The 17,759-nt window shown below is 32.7% G+C and overlaps 1 protein-coding gene across 6 annotated transcripts in view; it reads right to left on the bottom strand.

Annotated features, from left to right (window-relative positions):
- The window catches only part of FER (FER tyrosine kinase), a 574,904-nt gene that overhangs the window by 327,036 nt on the left and 230,109 nt on the right, over positions 1 to 17,759 (bottom strand). For all 6 annotated transcript variants that reach the window (XM_023586245.3, XM_004484087.4, XM_071209303.1 and 3 more), the window contains one exon: positions 9,677 to 9,769. In XM_023586245.3, the coding sequence (XP_023442013.1) occupies positions 9,677 to 9,769 (93 nt within the window). The remainder of the gene's footprint in view (positions 1 to 9,676; positions 9,770 to 17,759) is intronic.

Genomic DNA, 17,759 nt, shown 5'->3' with positions numbered 1-17,759 from the left:
TTCTGCAGACAGAAGTAAAATGATCACCAAACTCTTGCAAAACATGGGTTAAATAGGTCTATTTGTAGGAAAGTGCCTCATGGTAGTAAAAAACTGTTTTCAGTGAAAGCGAATGAACCACAAGGAGGAAAAATATATTTTATGCCATTTAACTTGAGAGTTGAACATAAAATACTTAAAATAAAATGAAAATAATGATAATATTCTTCCTAACAGTTACTTAAATTTTTCTAAAGAGTTAAAGTTTGAATTTATTAAATGAGTTTATTCTTAAAACAATGAAAAATAAAAAAGATTTGGCCTTGAGGATAATGTCTTCAGACAAGAGAAACAAGATACAAATTAATTAGAGCAGAAATTCTGTCTTTAATTGGTACTAATATCTATCCGTAATTCTACAGATTCATTTCTTTCTTGTTGGTAAAAAGAAGAACTGATCTTTTTTCCCCCCATGTACTGCTAAATGTAACCAAATTTTTCAAAATTTACTTAACTTTTACTTTTCACAATGAAACTGACATAAAACTTCCATTTAAAAATTTCTTAATTAAGAAATTTTTGTGCTTCTTAAGAATTTGTGTTTGGCCTTTAGCTAATAATATAACTGCTGTTATCATGACTATGCAAAATTACATGCTGGTTTGAAAGATTAGCATTGTACACAATTCTTCCTTAAATATATATATTTTTAAAAGATAAGACAACTAACCAAATACCAAAATTTCCCATTTCCTGGATTGCATTTTTGCATACCTTCTTGGGGTCTCTGATAAGAGATACTATCTCTAGCAAAACATATTTTATTTACATTTCATTTTAGACCTAACATTTCTGCTTCCTTCAATATCTTCTGGTTTCCTCTGACTTTACAACTTTTTTTCTGACTTCATTTGTTCCCTTACTCTTCTTCTCTTTATGAGAAATCACTTTCTTTTTTCCCTTATTATTTTTATCTATTTACTTTTTCAGATTGTGCTTGTAACTCTTATTTACCCATGCTAACTCATCTTATAATTTCACTGCATTTTTCTATAGTTTTACTTTTTCATCATCAAATAGTTTCTTTCTTAAATTCGGACAATATAATATATATAATGTGGCACAGTATCAATAGTATCCTATAGTCAATTAATTAAATACAATGATAAATTACACACCTAATTATATATCTCAACTAAATCTATTACCAGATCTTTCTAATAACATCTCAGTAAATTTGAATATTTATCATCAAGTTGGGACTGTCTGCATAGAACACAGCATCAGCTTGACTTAATTTCTATCACTTGTTGTAAGTATTTGAGTCAACATATAAAATAATAGATATGTTCTCTATGCAGTGAAAATTACAGAAAATAAATCCCAATATGTTCTGGTAGTGGCTAAAATTTGCAATTTTGAGAATAATATTTAACTTTTCTAAACACGGCTTAACTATACAGAATATAGTTCAGTGTATGGCAGTGATAGGATACAAGAAACTTAGCTTTTCATTTTCCCTTGTTTCTTATTCTTTGCATCTTTAGTGCCTGGGCAAAAAGATGTAAATAAAGACCCTGAGAATAATAAAAAACAACTAAGTTTTAAAATGCATAAGATTTAACCTAAACGTAAACATGCCTTGTAACAGAAAGTACAAGGTTTCTTTGCTAGACTTGAGGAAACTACCAACAAATAAAAGGTTTTCAGGGAGCAGTGGTCGTTCAAGCAGTTGACAGCCTGCCTCCCACATGAGAGGTCCCAGGTTTGATTCCTTGTGCCTCCTAAAAAAACAAAAACAAAAACAACAAGCAAAACAAATTAAAAAAATCAACACAGGGAAGCCAATGTGGCTCAGTGGTTGAGTACTAGTTTCCCAAAACAAGGTTCTGGATTCAATCCCCAGCCCAGGTACCTCAAAAAATAAAATAAAATAAATTTAAAAAATAAAATATAAGAGGCTATTATTCTATGCATGCTAACTACAATTTCTTATGCTAATTGAGAAAGTCAAGCATTATTGTACATTATAATCCATGAACAATCTAAACATAGCTTAATTACAATTTTCTAAAAAGCAAACAAATTTTATTTGTAACTTATTCCATATAAAGAGAATATAGTTATTTTCCATTATTTTCAATTTTCTAAATTCTAAAATTTAGAAAATTATAGAATTACAAAGTAATTCTAAAATTAAAATAACACGTGTCAATAGAATGTAGCAAAAAAATACTAATTTTAAGGACATATAAGGTAAATAATTTAATAATTTTCCTGATGGCTAAAAAACAAATCATTTGAACCAACATGTACTTTATTCTGATTTTAAAGAACGTTTTTTCAAAGAGTGCAAATATTATAGGGGTATAATCACTACGCAAATCAGTGAACAACTGGTATTCACAGGGGCTGTAAAATGGAACAAGTGGTTTGCTCGACCAACTATTGTTGAGATTGTACAGTAAAAAGATGGCCCAAAGAAAGTGAAAATTTTCAAGAAATGAATGGAACAGACTTCATTAAATACAATGTGGTTTGAAAATATTTCAATTAAAATATAGCATCATGATTGTCTGTAGGTGGTCAAATTATGCAACTAATCCCATCTAAATGGCCTTGTCTTCTAAAGCAGTCTTCGGGAAATAGTTTTCAATCCAAAATTGTAATCTCCTGAAGCATAAAGAAAAGGCCAAATGTGGAATTCAGAACAGTGAGATACTAATGATAGGTTATTTGATTCCCTTCATATATATAGAATGGATGAGCACACATCTGGAGTGGATGTAACATACTAAAGGAATACCCTGATCATAACAACACATATTAAGCTTTTGTCATCAGATCCAAAATTTATATAGAGTCAAATTCATCTATATTTTCTATCTTCCTTCAAGATTGAAGGACTATCTTTAAAGATGCCTCTACATTTTAAATGCAATGTTAAAAATGTTGAGATGAATAGTTATGGCAAGTGTCCAATGGAAATATTATTATGATTAATTCTAACTTCATTGTCCAATGTATAACAACTGCTTTCTTTTATCTAAAATTATTCTTTACATTTTCGATTTTTGTACATTCCTTTCAATACAGAAACAATACATCACTGTTGTTGCTTTATTAAGGTTTTTAACAAAAATGCTTCCAAATGTGAAATTATGGATTTGGACCTCTACTTCACATCTTATACAAAAATTAATTCAAATAGATCAGAGACCTAAATATAAAAGCTAAAACTATAAAATTACTGGAAACATGGGTAAGAATCTGCATGAAATTGGATTAGGTGACAGGTTTTTCATATTTGATACCAAAAACGCAAGCAATCAAAGAAAACTATGGGAAAAATGGGATTTCATCAAAATTAAAACCTTTTGTGTTTCATAGGACACTATTGAGAAAGTGAAAGGACAACCCAAAGAATGGGAGAAAATATTTGAAAATCATATATCAAATAAGGGTGTAACATCCAGAATATATAAAAAACTGTTACAAATCAAAACTAAACAGACAAATATCTCAATTTAAAAATGAGCTGAGGATTTCATCAGACATTTCTACAAAGAACATATACAAATGGACAAAAAACACATGAAAACATGTTCAACATCATCAGTTATTAGAAAAACGCAATAAAAATCACAAGATACCACCTCTCACACATACTTGTATACATACCTATAATTTTAAAGAATAGAAAATAAGTATTAGCAAGAATATGTAGAAACTGTAATCACCATATATTGCTGGTGAGAAAGTAAAACAGTGTAGCCACTGTGGAAAACAGTTTGGCCATTCTTCAAAAAGTGCAACATAAAATGATCAAGTGAACCACGAATTCTATTATTAGGTATATACATAAGTAAATTGAAAGCACACGTTCATGTGAAAATTTGGACATGAATGCTCACAGGAGCATTATCTGTTAACAGGCAAAAGGAGGAAACAATTCAAATATCCATCATCTCATGAATCGACAGACATAATGTGATATATCCATCTAATGGAATATTATTAAGTCATTATAATGAAGGAATGAATTACTGTTTCATGCTACAACATAAAGGAATCTTGGAAACATGCTTAGCAAAAAAAATTTGACTCAAAAGGCCACATACACTATGATTTTATTTAGCGGAAATATCAAGAATATACACATCCATACGGACATAAAATAGGAAATATTTGACAGGGGAAGGAGGGAGGATAATAGACAGCTATTAGATATAAGGTTTCTTTTTGAGGATGAAAATATCTTATAATTTGATAGTGATGATGGTAGTACAGCATAATGAAAAATCTACTAAGTGTCTAATTTAAAAGGATGGATTTCATGTTTTTGGAAGTATTCTAAATAAAAAATAAATAAATACACATAAGTAGGCCAATTAGGAAAGGTTTTTAAAGGCTTTAAGAAAAAAAAATAATTTACTGTTACTAAAAATTTTGTATTTCTTTAATTTATTAATTGTAGGTAGAAGATTGTTCTTGGTGGGTTATGTAAAGCAAATCCCAAGGTAACCACAAATAAAGTATTTTAAAAATATACAGAAAAGAGAAAGAGATCACTCAGATACATCACAAAAGATCATCTATACAGAAAAGGACATTGAAGAAGAAAAAGTGAGACAAAAAAGATACAACATAAAAACCAAAGGACAAAATGGCTGATGAAAGTACTGCCTTTACATTAACAACACTGAATGTCAATAGCTTAAACTCCCCAATCAAAAGACACAGATTGGCAGACTAATAAAAGCATATATGTAACTATATTTTGTTTACAAGAGATTTACCTTAGAACCAAATATATAGATAGATTGAAAATGAAGTGAAAGGATGCAAAAAGATAATCTACGCAAATAGTAACCAAATGGGAGCAGGTGTAGCTGTATTAATATCACATAAAACAGACTTTAAGCTGGAGGATGAAACATGGGACTATATAACATAGTGAACCCTGTCATGGATGATCACTGTAAATAATACTACAAATATAAGAATGCTCTTCTGTGAACTATAACAGATGTATGTCACTATTAAAGGGTGTTGATAATAGAGTGGAATATGGAAAATTATATAACTAATGCAAATTATCAACTAGAGTTAACAGTAATATTGTAATATTTTTGCATCAATTGTAACAAAGATATTAGACCAAAGCTAAGGGTAAATAATAGGGGTATATAACAGATAAGGGTTTTCCTTTTTTGTTTTGTTTCTTTTTTTATGTTTGGAGCAATGAACTATTATGGGATTGAGTGTGGTGATGAATGCACAACTCTGTGACTGTATTGAGAGCCTTTGACTGTACACTTTGGATGGATGGTATGGTGCAAGAATAAAACTGCTTTAATATAAAAAAAGACATAGGACTGTACAACACAGTGAACCCTACTGTAAACAATGTACAGTATAATTACAAAAATGTTCTTTCATGAAGTATAACAAATGTAGCACACTAATGCAAGGTTTTAATAATATGATGGCATATTAGAATTCTATATTTTATATATTTTATACATAATATTTCTGTAAACTGACTAATAAAAAATGAATTTTAAAAATTTCTGGGCTAAAAAATAGACTTAAAGTCAAAAGCTGCTATACACTCACATATGTGGAAAGGGTGACTATACCTCTATACACTAGAAATCATCAATCTGAGGAGGAATCAAGAAAAAAATCCATTATAATAGTAACTAAAGGAACCAATTTTCTAAGAATAATTTTAACAAAGGATATAAAGAACATACACAGAAAACTACAAAACTTTGCTTAAAAACATAAACAAAGATCTAAATAAAGGGAACAATTCTTCCTCATGGCTAGAAGACTAAATATTGTTAAGATTCCAATTCTACCAAAAATGAATTACAGATTCAATCAATACAAACCAAATCAAAATTCCAAAAGCCTACTTTGAAGAAATGGAAAAGCTGATTATATTAGTCAGCCAAATGAGTGCTGATGGAAAGTACCAGAACTCTGCTGGCTTTTATAAAGTGTATTTATCTGGGGTAGAAGCTTACAGTTACAAGGCCCTAAAGAGTCCAACTCAAGGTTACTTCCTCACCAAACTCTGTTGATATGTGTTGAAGCAAGATGGCAGGTGATCATTCCTGGTCTCTCCCTCCTTCTTCCTCTTAAGACACCATGGGCCCAGCTTCTTCTGATCCCAGCTGCAGGCTGACATAGGGCTTGTCTCTTACTGCTTCTCAGCTGCTATGATCTCTTCACAAGGTCAACTGCAAACTATCAGATGAATGGCTCATCTCTCCCCTGGGGCTCCAGGATCAAAACTGACAAAGTTCTTGCTCTCTTCTTCTGAATCTTCTCTTGTGTGTCTTCTTGAATGAGTACCCATTTATATAGCCCAAGGGGGAGGGGACTCAACCCTGAGCCATGGCTTAATAAAGTGGCCAGAATCAAAGGTCTTGAACTGATTTAATTAAGTAAACTTAAAACCTTTGAATTGATATCAATCAAAGAGTACATATCCTGAGGAACAGACAAGTTTAAAAATAAAATCTGTATCTCTTTTTGGAATTCATAAATAATGTCAAACTGCCACACTAATTTTCCAATCATTTCAAAGCATAAGGGGCCCCAAAATTCAAAACCATCTTGAATAAGAAAACAAAGATAGAGGAACTGCACTTCACTTTAAAAGTGATTACAAAGCTACAGTGTTCAAAATAGCATAAGGACAGATACACAGATGATGGAATTGAATTGAGTTCATAAATAGATCTTCACATCAAATGGCCATCTGATTTTTGACAAGACTGCCAAGTACACTGAATCAGGAAAAACAGTCCCTTCAACAAATGGTGCTGGGAGAACCGAATGTCCATAGGCAAAGGAATGAAGAAGGACCCCTACCTTGCAGCAAATACAAAAATTAACTCAAAATGGGTCAAAGACCTATAAATATAAGAGCAGGAGAATAAAGTAATAGAAGAAAATATCTGGACACCACATGTCCAATAAGGGCTTAATATTCAGAATATATAAAGAAATCCTACAACTCAACAATTAAAAGGCAGACAACCCAATTATAAAATGAGCTTAAGATGTGAATAACACATTTCTCCAAAGATATACACAAATGGCTAACAAGCACATAAAAAGATGCTCAACATCATTAGCTGTTAGGGAAATGCTAAATCAAAACCATAATGAGAGGGAAGCAGCTGTGGCTCAATCAGTTTGGCTCCCATCTACCATATGGGAGGCCCTGGGTTCACGTCCCGGGGCCTCCTTGTGAAGGCAGGTTTGCCCACATGCCGCGGAGAGCCGCCTGGCCCGTAAGCACCATAGAGAGCCAACTCAGCAAGGTGACACAACAAAAAAGGGAGACAAGCAAAAACAGAAGTGTGCACAGCAAATGGACATAGAGAGCAGACGCGAGCAAGCCACAAGGAGGAAGGGGAAATAAAATAAATAAATAAAGACACAGCAGAGCGCACTGGGAATGGACACAGAGGGCAGAAAGCACACAAAAAGGCACGGGGTAGGAGGGATTAAAAGAAAAACCATAATGAGATATCATTTCGCATCTACTAGAATGATTATTATTTTAAAAAATGGAAAATTTCAAGTGTTGGAGGAAATGTGGAGAAACATAAACACCCATTCATTGTTGAAGATAACATAAAATGGTGCAGCTGCTGTGGAAGATGGTTTGGCATTTCCTCAGTAAGCTAAGCATAGAATTATTACATGACCCAGCAGTTCCACTACTAGATATAAAAGAATTAAAAGCCAGGACTCAAACAGATATTTGAACACTGATGTTCATACCAGCATTATTCACAATTTCTAAAAGATGGAAGCAACTATCCATCAACAGATGGAGAGATAAACAAAATGTGGTATATACATATAATGGAATATTATGCAGCATTAAGAAGGAATGAAGTTCTGATTCATGCGGCAAAATGGATGAAAGTTGAAGACATCATGTTGAGTGAAATGAGCCAGACACAGAAGGACAGATATTGGATGATCTCACTGATATCAAATATTTAGAATAAGCAAACTCATGGAATTGGTATCTAGAATATAGTTTTCCAGGGTATTGGGTTGTGGTAGGGAATGGGAAGTTAATGCTTAAATTTTAAAAAATCTCTATTGAGGTAGATTGTAAAGTTTTTATAATAGATGGTGATGATGGTACTACAACATTGTGAATATAATTAACAGCACTGAATTATATATGAATATGGTTAGAAGGGGAAATTTTAGGTCATATATATATTACTACAATTATAAAGAACATAACAAAAGAGACTAAAGAGACAACTGCAATTGTGTGTAATATATGATCCTGGACTAGAACTAATAATGGAGGAGAAAATGCCCAAAGGATATTATTGGGACAACTGAAATAACTGGAACATAACTATACTCTTTATATCAATTTTAAATTTTTTGAACTTGATAACTGTACTTATGATGGTTACTTAAGTGGATATCCATGTACTCTGGAAAAACATATGGAAGTATTATGTATTAAAGAGGCGTGATGTATGCAATCAACTCTCAAATGTTTAGAAAATGGATAGGCAGATAGATGATAGGATGATATATTAGAGAGAGAGAGAATATTATAGCAAATGTGACAAAATGCTAAAAGTTGCTAAGAATAGGTATCTAGGTAGGAGGTATACTGGTGCTCTCTGTATTGTTTTTCTATTATTTTTGCAACTTGTTGTAAACCAACTAAATAATTTTTCTTTATATCTAAAACTGTCCTTAAAAAAAGTTTATTAAAAATAATTTAAATTTTAATTATATACATTTTTTAAATAATAAAGCATAATTCATTAACACAAAGGATTTACAGCAAGTAAATTTAAAATGTGAATGGACATTTTAATAAGCTATGTTTAAGAACCACTTTCTTTTTCTAAATAAGAATGAGCTACATCATTTAAAACAGCTAAACTTTTAAGGAATAAGAAATAATATTTCGGTATCTTATGATGTAGAAATTTAGAACGATGGGGAAAAAGCATACAGTTAATTTTACTACAGATTATTATTTTGACCATCATTAAAAAATAATACTTCACAACTCTGTTGTCAATGAAGCACAGCTAGAATAAAAAGGTTGATAATTTAGTTTTAAAGTTAATGAAATAGGAAAATTACTTTAATTTTACTGTATAAGTGGATAAGAATACTTTATATTTTGCTTGGCTCTTTTACTAGGGAAAATCAATATTCTATTCATCACTATATATGCCAAATCTAATTTTCAATGATTAATAAATGAAACATACTCAATTTCATAATTGAAATGTTCCAAAATATCAACATATATATAAATTGATACATTTTAAAAATACATATATAATAATTCCTATTATAAAAATGTTTCACTAGAAAAGAAATCTGTTTATACTAGTCTTTTATTATAGTCCTAAAATGCATAAAATGTTCCTTATATTTATTTGTATGTAGCATAGGATGTCTCTAATTCAAGATTATTTCTATACTCCTTACATCAGTGTTACATGGATATTTACGAAATACAAACATGCAGATTCATAAGAATACAAAAATTTTAAATGAGTACTTACTTTTCTAGCTGTGAGAACAAATTTATATATAATATTCATAGGTATATCAAAAAGAAGCAAGACAATGAATAATTTCAATAGCACTTAGAGATAATCCTACTTACTGCTGAAGAGCCCAGTGCAGATTTTGGAGACCTAATTATTCCAGCAATTGAATGACGAAGAGACTCAAATTTGGATAACTTCTCCTTTCTTTCCTGGAGGGATTAAGAAACAAGTCTTCAGCAATAATAAACTAGCCAATACATGCACATTATGCTAGCTTCTTAGGTATTTTATCTATCACTTATCCATCAAGTCTTCCAGCTAGGAAAAAAGTAAACTTCTTGACATTAAGGATGACAAATAACCAAATACATGTAACTTTGTAGCATTTTTGTTTCCTAGATACTCAATACATGCTTGATTTGGGGAAAAATAAAAAGGAATCGAAATTCATGGTATGGGAAAAAGCAAGAAATGAAAAGGAAATTCATTGTAAACCAAGTATTAAAGAAAACATAGGGGAAACCTAAGCTAGAAGGAACCAGTCTAACGGAATATTTCATATAGTACTAACTTGTGAGGTATTTTAAGAGAGATAAAAATAATAGGGAAAATACAGTAAGAGAATTATTTGGAACATATTTTTACAAAGTGAATTCTAGGAAGTATCTCCAAGATTCATATGATGATGATGATGATGACAACAATGTTGATGATGAGTGGGTAGTAAAATTAAGAAGGAGGTAGTGGCAAAATTACCAAAAAGAACAGTCAATTCAGATTGCTATTTGCTATAGAATGTATAATTATAAATATTGTATACCACAATTGAGGGAGACTTTTACTCAAACTTTCAAATCTTTAGAACCATTTTACAACCACAAGTGAATAGGGGAAGGGGTAGGGGGAAAAGTAGAACAAAAATGAGAACTAAGAGGTAGATAGAACAATTTCAAAGCAAGTATAAAGATTTGTAATGGAATGACTGGTCACTTTCCAATAATGACATATAATAACATATTGCTAATTAGCAGTTTATATAATAAAATATAAACTGCTAATTAGCAAAAGACAAAAGAACACGAGCCTCGATTGTCAAATGCAATATTACCATATGTCTTCCATCAGTAATGATTTTCAGTTTTACTTATCAAAGGATAACAACTCAAGTAGGCCACAAATAGCATCCTTTGATTCCAATATCTAGGGTATGTCTCTGTAGATATCGAATGTAAACATTCTTGGTCACATGCTGCCTGATAAACATTGCTATTATTTCTGATTATTCTATAAACATATAAGTACTAATTAATTTCAAATAATCTTAGGAAAAACTTCCAACAAAATTAATAGTCCCAGGTTCTTCTTTATCATCACTTACTTTACTGACTTGCTTATAACTCTATGTAAATCACTATACTTCAGATTGATCATCTATACAACAGAAGAAAAAATACAAACCTTCCTCAGAGAATGCTTACAAGTTAATTAGAACAACTGATAAAAATTAACTCTTTAAAAGTATGTACCATTTAGAAAAATTTAATTAGAAAATAAATCTTTACTGGAGAACAAGTGATCACTTTAGGAATATGAGCATGCATTCTACAGTCTAAAATCCCAGCTATAGCTCCAGTTCTAATTTTCTGTAGAAATCACAAGAAGTACTGAAAGAGTATAATGATCTTTCTTTAAAGCATGTCCATCCTCAACTGAAGTACTTTTCTATTTTTTTAACTATTTCTGGTACTTGAGAATTCTTTGGAAATAAGAAAGTTTGGGAAGATAAACATAGAGAAACAGGACATAGAGAATGGAATAGTGGTGAGCAAAGCATATATAGCAGTTGTTTCATAATAGATTTATAAAGAACTATATCATGATGATGTAAAACACAAATGGAGAGTAGCTTTGTTGCTATAATTTTTTACTCCTCAGCCCAATACACCCTTTTTCTTATACATTTGGAGAACTTTCCCCCCATTCTGTGTGGCTGTAGAGGGGGCATTGCTGTTGGGAGAAGCAATCCTGCAGTTGATCTAGCTGTCAGGAAGATCAGATGAAAACGCTCGCCACACCTGTTTTGTAATGACAGCTTCACAGAAAAGGCAATAGGCATCTATATTATGAATTTAGGTTCTTCTCTGAGTCAATACTCTTCAAATACTAGAGAGATCTGGTCCCAAAGAAGGAATACTATGAAAACAAAACTGAAAACTATACGGGAGGTAACACAGAAAATGCAGGGGCGAGTTTTAAGTATCAGAAAGCATTTCAGTTGTATATGATATAATAATATTCACTAAAATAGTAAAATAACTTTCCTCAAACCCTAGAAACAGAAAAAAAAATTCCCCTCAAAATCTATTTGTCATATCAATAGGGCTAATGGATAGGTGCAGATGTGAGGTAAAGAAGATTTCAAAAAGTGATTACCTCAAATTACAGTTATAAAACATAATATGTGTTCAAAGGCATAGAATCAGCGAAAGTACCCTTTCGTTTAAAGGTACTATTTAGATAGGCTGATCTAAAAAATGGATTATCAGAAATAATAAGTAGAGCTTAAGTTTCATACGGGAATAATCAAAACGCAAATAGAGCTTATAAAATATTTTAACCAGCGTCAGTTCACATGGTGCTGAGATTTCCACAAATAAAACATGAAATTCATTTGCCAAAAGTGCTGTCTATTTAGCACTATACATCAGTTTTAAATTATAGTCTATCTAATAATATGTCAGACTGTGCTGAATTTACTGACAGGTTGATTTTATTTCAATGATTTAAATGTCTACTTTAAAAAAATTGTTTTTTAAAACATTCCTTTCATTTCCATGGATACAGTGCATAATTTTACCTGGAGGCCTGCCAAGGCTGTATATGATACTCTTGTTTTAAATGCCATAAGTAATAACAAAATAGTCTTCTCCAAATAAAGGAGACATATGGATTGGTTCTGGCAAAAGGACAATCCCATACAGTAGAAGTAGTCAGGGGATGATGAAGAAGAGAAAGGAGAAGAGATGATAGGAAGGAAATAATACCTGCAGTCTGATGAGATGCCCAGAAAAATGCTTTAAGTACAGCCGTAAATCTATCTTGCCAGGAAAAAATCTAGATACATTAAAATCTAGATAGATTATCAGCTTCACATCTAAGAATAGCATTTCATTATTTCAAAATTGAATGAGGCAGAGTCTCCTATCCCTCACCCCTCTATATGAGTGTGTTTGCATGTGTGCACGCATGCATGTGTGTGTGTGTGTATACATATATTCTTCACTAGAAGTTGCAAACTGCAATAAAAAAGGCTCTCACAACCCCTCCATCCCCTTCCCACTAAAGCACAGGCAAAAAAATAAGAAGGAAAAACGGATTCTGCTGATTAGAGTAATTGGCAAATAAAATGATAGCTCTTCTAGACAATAGGCTATCTAGATGCATTAGTAAGTTACAAAGTAACCACTTTAACCAAAAATCACATACCAATTCTCAAAGCAAGGGAGGGAAAGGAGGCACTAAAATAAAATCTTCATCTCAAAAATTCTATGCCTATTATTATCCAACTTCCCAATCATTTGCATTACACTAATCATTGATAAAATCCCACAGAAGAGCCCCATCCAATCAAGCTGCCAATCAGAACGTGACACAATGAGATGGGTGAACAATAGTGAAAAGTGCCACTGGAACACATTGTTGTTAATAATGGATCATTAAAGTAAAAACCAAATATTATTTCTCACAGACTTCTGTAAATAAACTCAATCTAATAAAATTCTTGGAAGGATAAATGAAAGTGATTTTTTGGCCCTGTAAAGACTGGCAGATTCTTATTCCTATTAAGAGGCAATAAAAATCAAGAAAAAATAACAATATTCATGTTCAAAACCCTAGCTGTGTGCCAAACTGATATGCAAAGCAAATACAAAATTCAGAAGGATTTTGAGAGGAATAACTACAATGAAATTCTAACCCCAGAGAAGATTGTCTCTTCTGAAAATTGTATGCTGATGACAACTCCATATGTAAATGAAATACTGTAAACATCCGTATGTCATAAGAGGAAAACATTTATAGATAAAAGTAACTTAATCTCTTGCAGATGTTGATTTGCTGGGGAGAATGAAGTATACTATACTAAGTTTCTATCCTCATCAGTGCACAGAATTTAAAAACTAAAACAGTCCCTAAATGATTTATTTTAGCAATTGGGTTCTGGCTGAAAGTAAATCATTTTTAGGAGTATTCACTACCTAGTCTGTCATGTTTTCTTTTTTCTTCGGTGATTGCATATTATTTATTAAAAGAAAGACAGCCTCCTTGCTAAGTCAAGCATTTTCATATTCTGAAATAATGAAATTGGAAACCAAATGTGCAAAGGGAATATTTGAATGCTTATTAAGATCTTGTTTTAAAATAACAATGCCAAGGAAATCTACAGTGAGCTAGAAGAGAGTTCAGTAAGTTTTATATTGTAAAATGCTATACATCATTCTTCTTGCTTTTTTTACTCTTTACATATACTCTATATCCTAAATGAGATGATTCTCCAAGAAAATAAGACCAAAGCAGGAGACTATAACCAGTTCTCTCTACCTGTTCAAGACCTCAATACAATTCATGTTCCATTCATATATGAATGGCGTGTTTTTCAACTGAGCAATATGGCTAAAGATATTCTTTTTATAAATTATCAGTAGTATAAGAAAATTACTGATAATTTTTATAAATTATCAGTAGTGCAACCACGTACTATCAAACTGTTTAGTAGTACTAATCAGTTTCCTGATGAGCAACCTCACTGACTTCACAGTTTAAAAGATGACAGACTTTGCTCAATGAGCAACTGTGCATTTCAGTTTTGTGAAAAGTTAATATTATAAAATAAATTATCAAAGCACATCTTAACTGAGAGTCTGCTTTTAAAACAATTAAGGGGCATAATAATAAGGTAGTAAATTTATCTTCTTTGTATAAACCAATAAAGAAATTACAAGATAAAGAACACACTATAAAAATAGTGAAAGTGCTATTTCATAAGGGGCCCCTATGTGTAGTAACCAAGGCATGCTACCAACTTCAGCAATACCCTCACAATATCCCAAGCTCATTATTTAACAAATTATTTTGATCAGATTAAAAAACACTCTGCTGCCATTCCTTGCATAAGCTGTGCATATCTTTCTCACAGTAGCTTCCATATCTCTACTCTCTCCTCTTTCTGCCTTCCATTTTCCCTTCCTTTTCTCCTCCCTCCCTCCATTACCACAATGAAAGCTCATAATTATAAGCTAATATAATTTTTACTTTACTAACTTTGATTTATCAGATCTTAAAGCAGTCCAATAACACACACAGGATAGGTTTTATTACCCTCATTTTGCCAATGAGGAAGCTAAGGCTCAAAGAAATTAACTTCTTTAGGAAAACATAGCTAACAAATAGTAGATAAGGTTTACTAAATTTCAGTCCAATGTTCTCCCTATTACATCATACTGCTCTCCCCAAGAAATCCAAAAGAAATTTTTAATGTGAAAGGTTTGCAGGTCCCACTCTAGAGGCTAGGAAAAACCTGAAGGCATCATCATGAGGGCCTGTCCCAAGGATCAAGTTTGGAAGATGAGAGGAATTTTAAGCAGGAGAGCCAAAGCATCGCAGTCAAAAGAAGAGCCAGAATTTGGGTAGACTAAAAAGGCAAAAGGTCAAAATGAGGATAAGACAAAAATTCAGAAGCTGGGAAATCAATAAATGTTAATTGATAAGCACTGTTCAAGTTAGTTCATGGTAAGAAATTCAGGAGAGAGGATACGAACATTCGTAAGAATATCAGATGTCAAAAGCCCACTTAAAATATTGTTGTAGATCTGCCAACTCAAGGTAGCCAACAGAACCAAAGAAAGAGGATATGAAGTATGAAAACACAAAGCAAACACCAGGCTTAAAATGAAAGCCTTCACTTCAAGTCCTGGCTGTTTATGAACTTTGAGTCTGGGGCTAACTCATATAGATGCTCTGTGCTGTAGTTTCCTAATCTGTAAAAAAGGAAATGCTATCAAGCTCATTCATTCAGTAATATTTAATAAATGCTTGTTACTAGGTGAAAAATTAGGGTACAAATATAAATAAAGCATGGTCCTTACATTAAAGAGACTCTTATAGGGAGGCAGACTTGGCCCAGTGGTTAGGACATCCGTCTACCACATGGGAGGTCCGCGGTTCAAACCCCGGGCCTCCTTGACCCGTGTGGAGCTGGCCCATGCGCAGCGCTGATGCGCGCAAGGAGTGCTGTGCCATGCAGGGGTGTCCTCCACGTAGGGGAGCCCCACGCACAAGGAGTGCCCCCGTAGGGAGAGCCCCCGTAGGGAGAGCCGCCCAGCGCGAAGGAGGATGCAGCCTGCCCAGGAATGGCGCCGCCCACACTTCCCGTGCCGCTGGCGACAACAGAAGCGGACAAAGAAACAAGGCGCAGCAAGTAGACACAGAGAACAGATAACCGGGGGAGAGGGGGATTAAATAAATAAATAAATCTTTAAAAAATAATAAATAAAAATAAAGAGACTCTTATAGATGAAGAAGGACACATAGCAAATAAATGAAATTAAGCATTACAGTACTATAAGAATGTGTGTATGATACAATGAAGGACTGAAGAAAGAGTGTCCAGTTCTACCTGGATTGGAGGGATTAGAAGGGGAATTCCAAAAATGACTAAACAGCAGAAGTAATGTTTGAAATCCATAAAACATAACTTCAGTGGAGTGGGAGACAATTATATAGAGTGGAAGAAGCATGAGCAAAGGTACAAGAAAGAGGCTTTTTTAGCAGACTGTAGAAACTTTAGATTAATTGGAGTTATTAGGTATAGGACATTTTTGGCATAGCATTTAATGTGGAAGCAGTCCAATTTGACATCCTATAGGTGACTCTCATAATCCAACTCAGTCTAAAAATTTCAATTTTATTACAAAGTCATTTGTATAACAATCTTCAAGTCTCACTCTATAACATGACTTGGGTTTAAGGATGGTTCAGGCTCAGAAATAGATTCTATACATAAAATTTGCTAATCACATATTAACTTGTCCATTTGCTATATTTGAGTCAAAATGGCCATGTCAAAAACTCCTGTTTCTGACTGAAGAAAAATTGATTTTTCAAAATAGTTAACATCAATTATGGCATAACACTTAACCAATCAGAATACAATCTAGCTGTAAGGCTGCATTCTGGCTAAACAGTAGCCCTGACCTAGCACCTTATATAGAAGGAAAAGGCAACAAGCAATGGGACATATTCAGAGAGGTACTTGCATGCCTCACTAAAGATACCTCTAGTTTATCCAACACAACAATTCTATAAGGTACAAACAATCATACTAGAAGAGGTAGGTTATTAGGGTAAGTGAGAGCACAGATATGAAAGATTCTGGATAGATGACAATAGGAGCAGCAGCATTTTTTAATCTCCATAAACCTTCCCTACCCCCTTAAAAACAAAGCAAATGAGGAAATTAAAACAAAAAATTTAAGGACAAAAAAACAAACCTAGGAAATATGGGGGCGTTTTCAGAACTTCGGAATTGTCCTGAATGACATTACAACAACAGATACAAGCCATTACATATCTTGCCACTTGCCATAACCTACAAAAATGTGTGGAAGAGAGTATAAACTACAATGTAAACTATAATCCATGTTTAGTGGCAATGTCCAAAATGTGTTCATCAATTGTAACGAATGTATCCTACTAATGAAGGATGTTGCTAATGTGGGGAAATGTGGGAGGTGTAGGGATTGGGACATATGGGAATCCCTATATTTTTACGTAACATTTATATAATCTAAATATATTTTCAAAAATATGTATGTGTGTGTGTGTGTGTGTGTGTGTATATTTAAAATAACGAGGAAACAAAAAGCCTAGCTGGCAAGTTAATCCTACGTAACTCAAAATACAATCAAGAACAGAGAAACCACTGGTAGCTCAAGACTAATGTAGTATCCACATCTGTGTGGAAGGAAACAGAGAAGACAACAAGGCATATAATAACCCCAAGAATAAAAAAAGCTCCAACTTATCAATAGGGAGTCACTGGAGAGCATAAATGTCAATCTGAGAATAGAAATTTTCAACTGGGAGGCAGTTATTCAGCAAATATGAAAACATAACTTAGAATAAATATATTTAGCTAGAAAT

This window comes from Dasypus novemcinctus, chromosome 2, assembly GCF_030445035.2.
Source record: "Dasypus novemcinctus isolate mDasNov1 chromosome 2, mDasNov1.1.hap2, whole genome shotgun sequence".
In the NCBI taxonomy this organism is placed as follows: domain Eukaryota; kingdom Metazoa; phylum Chordata; class Mammalia; order Cingulata; family Dasypodidae; genus Dasypus; species Dasypus novemcinctus.
This window is presented reverse-complemented; position numbering and strand designations above follow the sequence as displayed.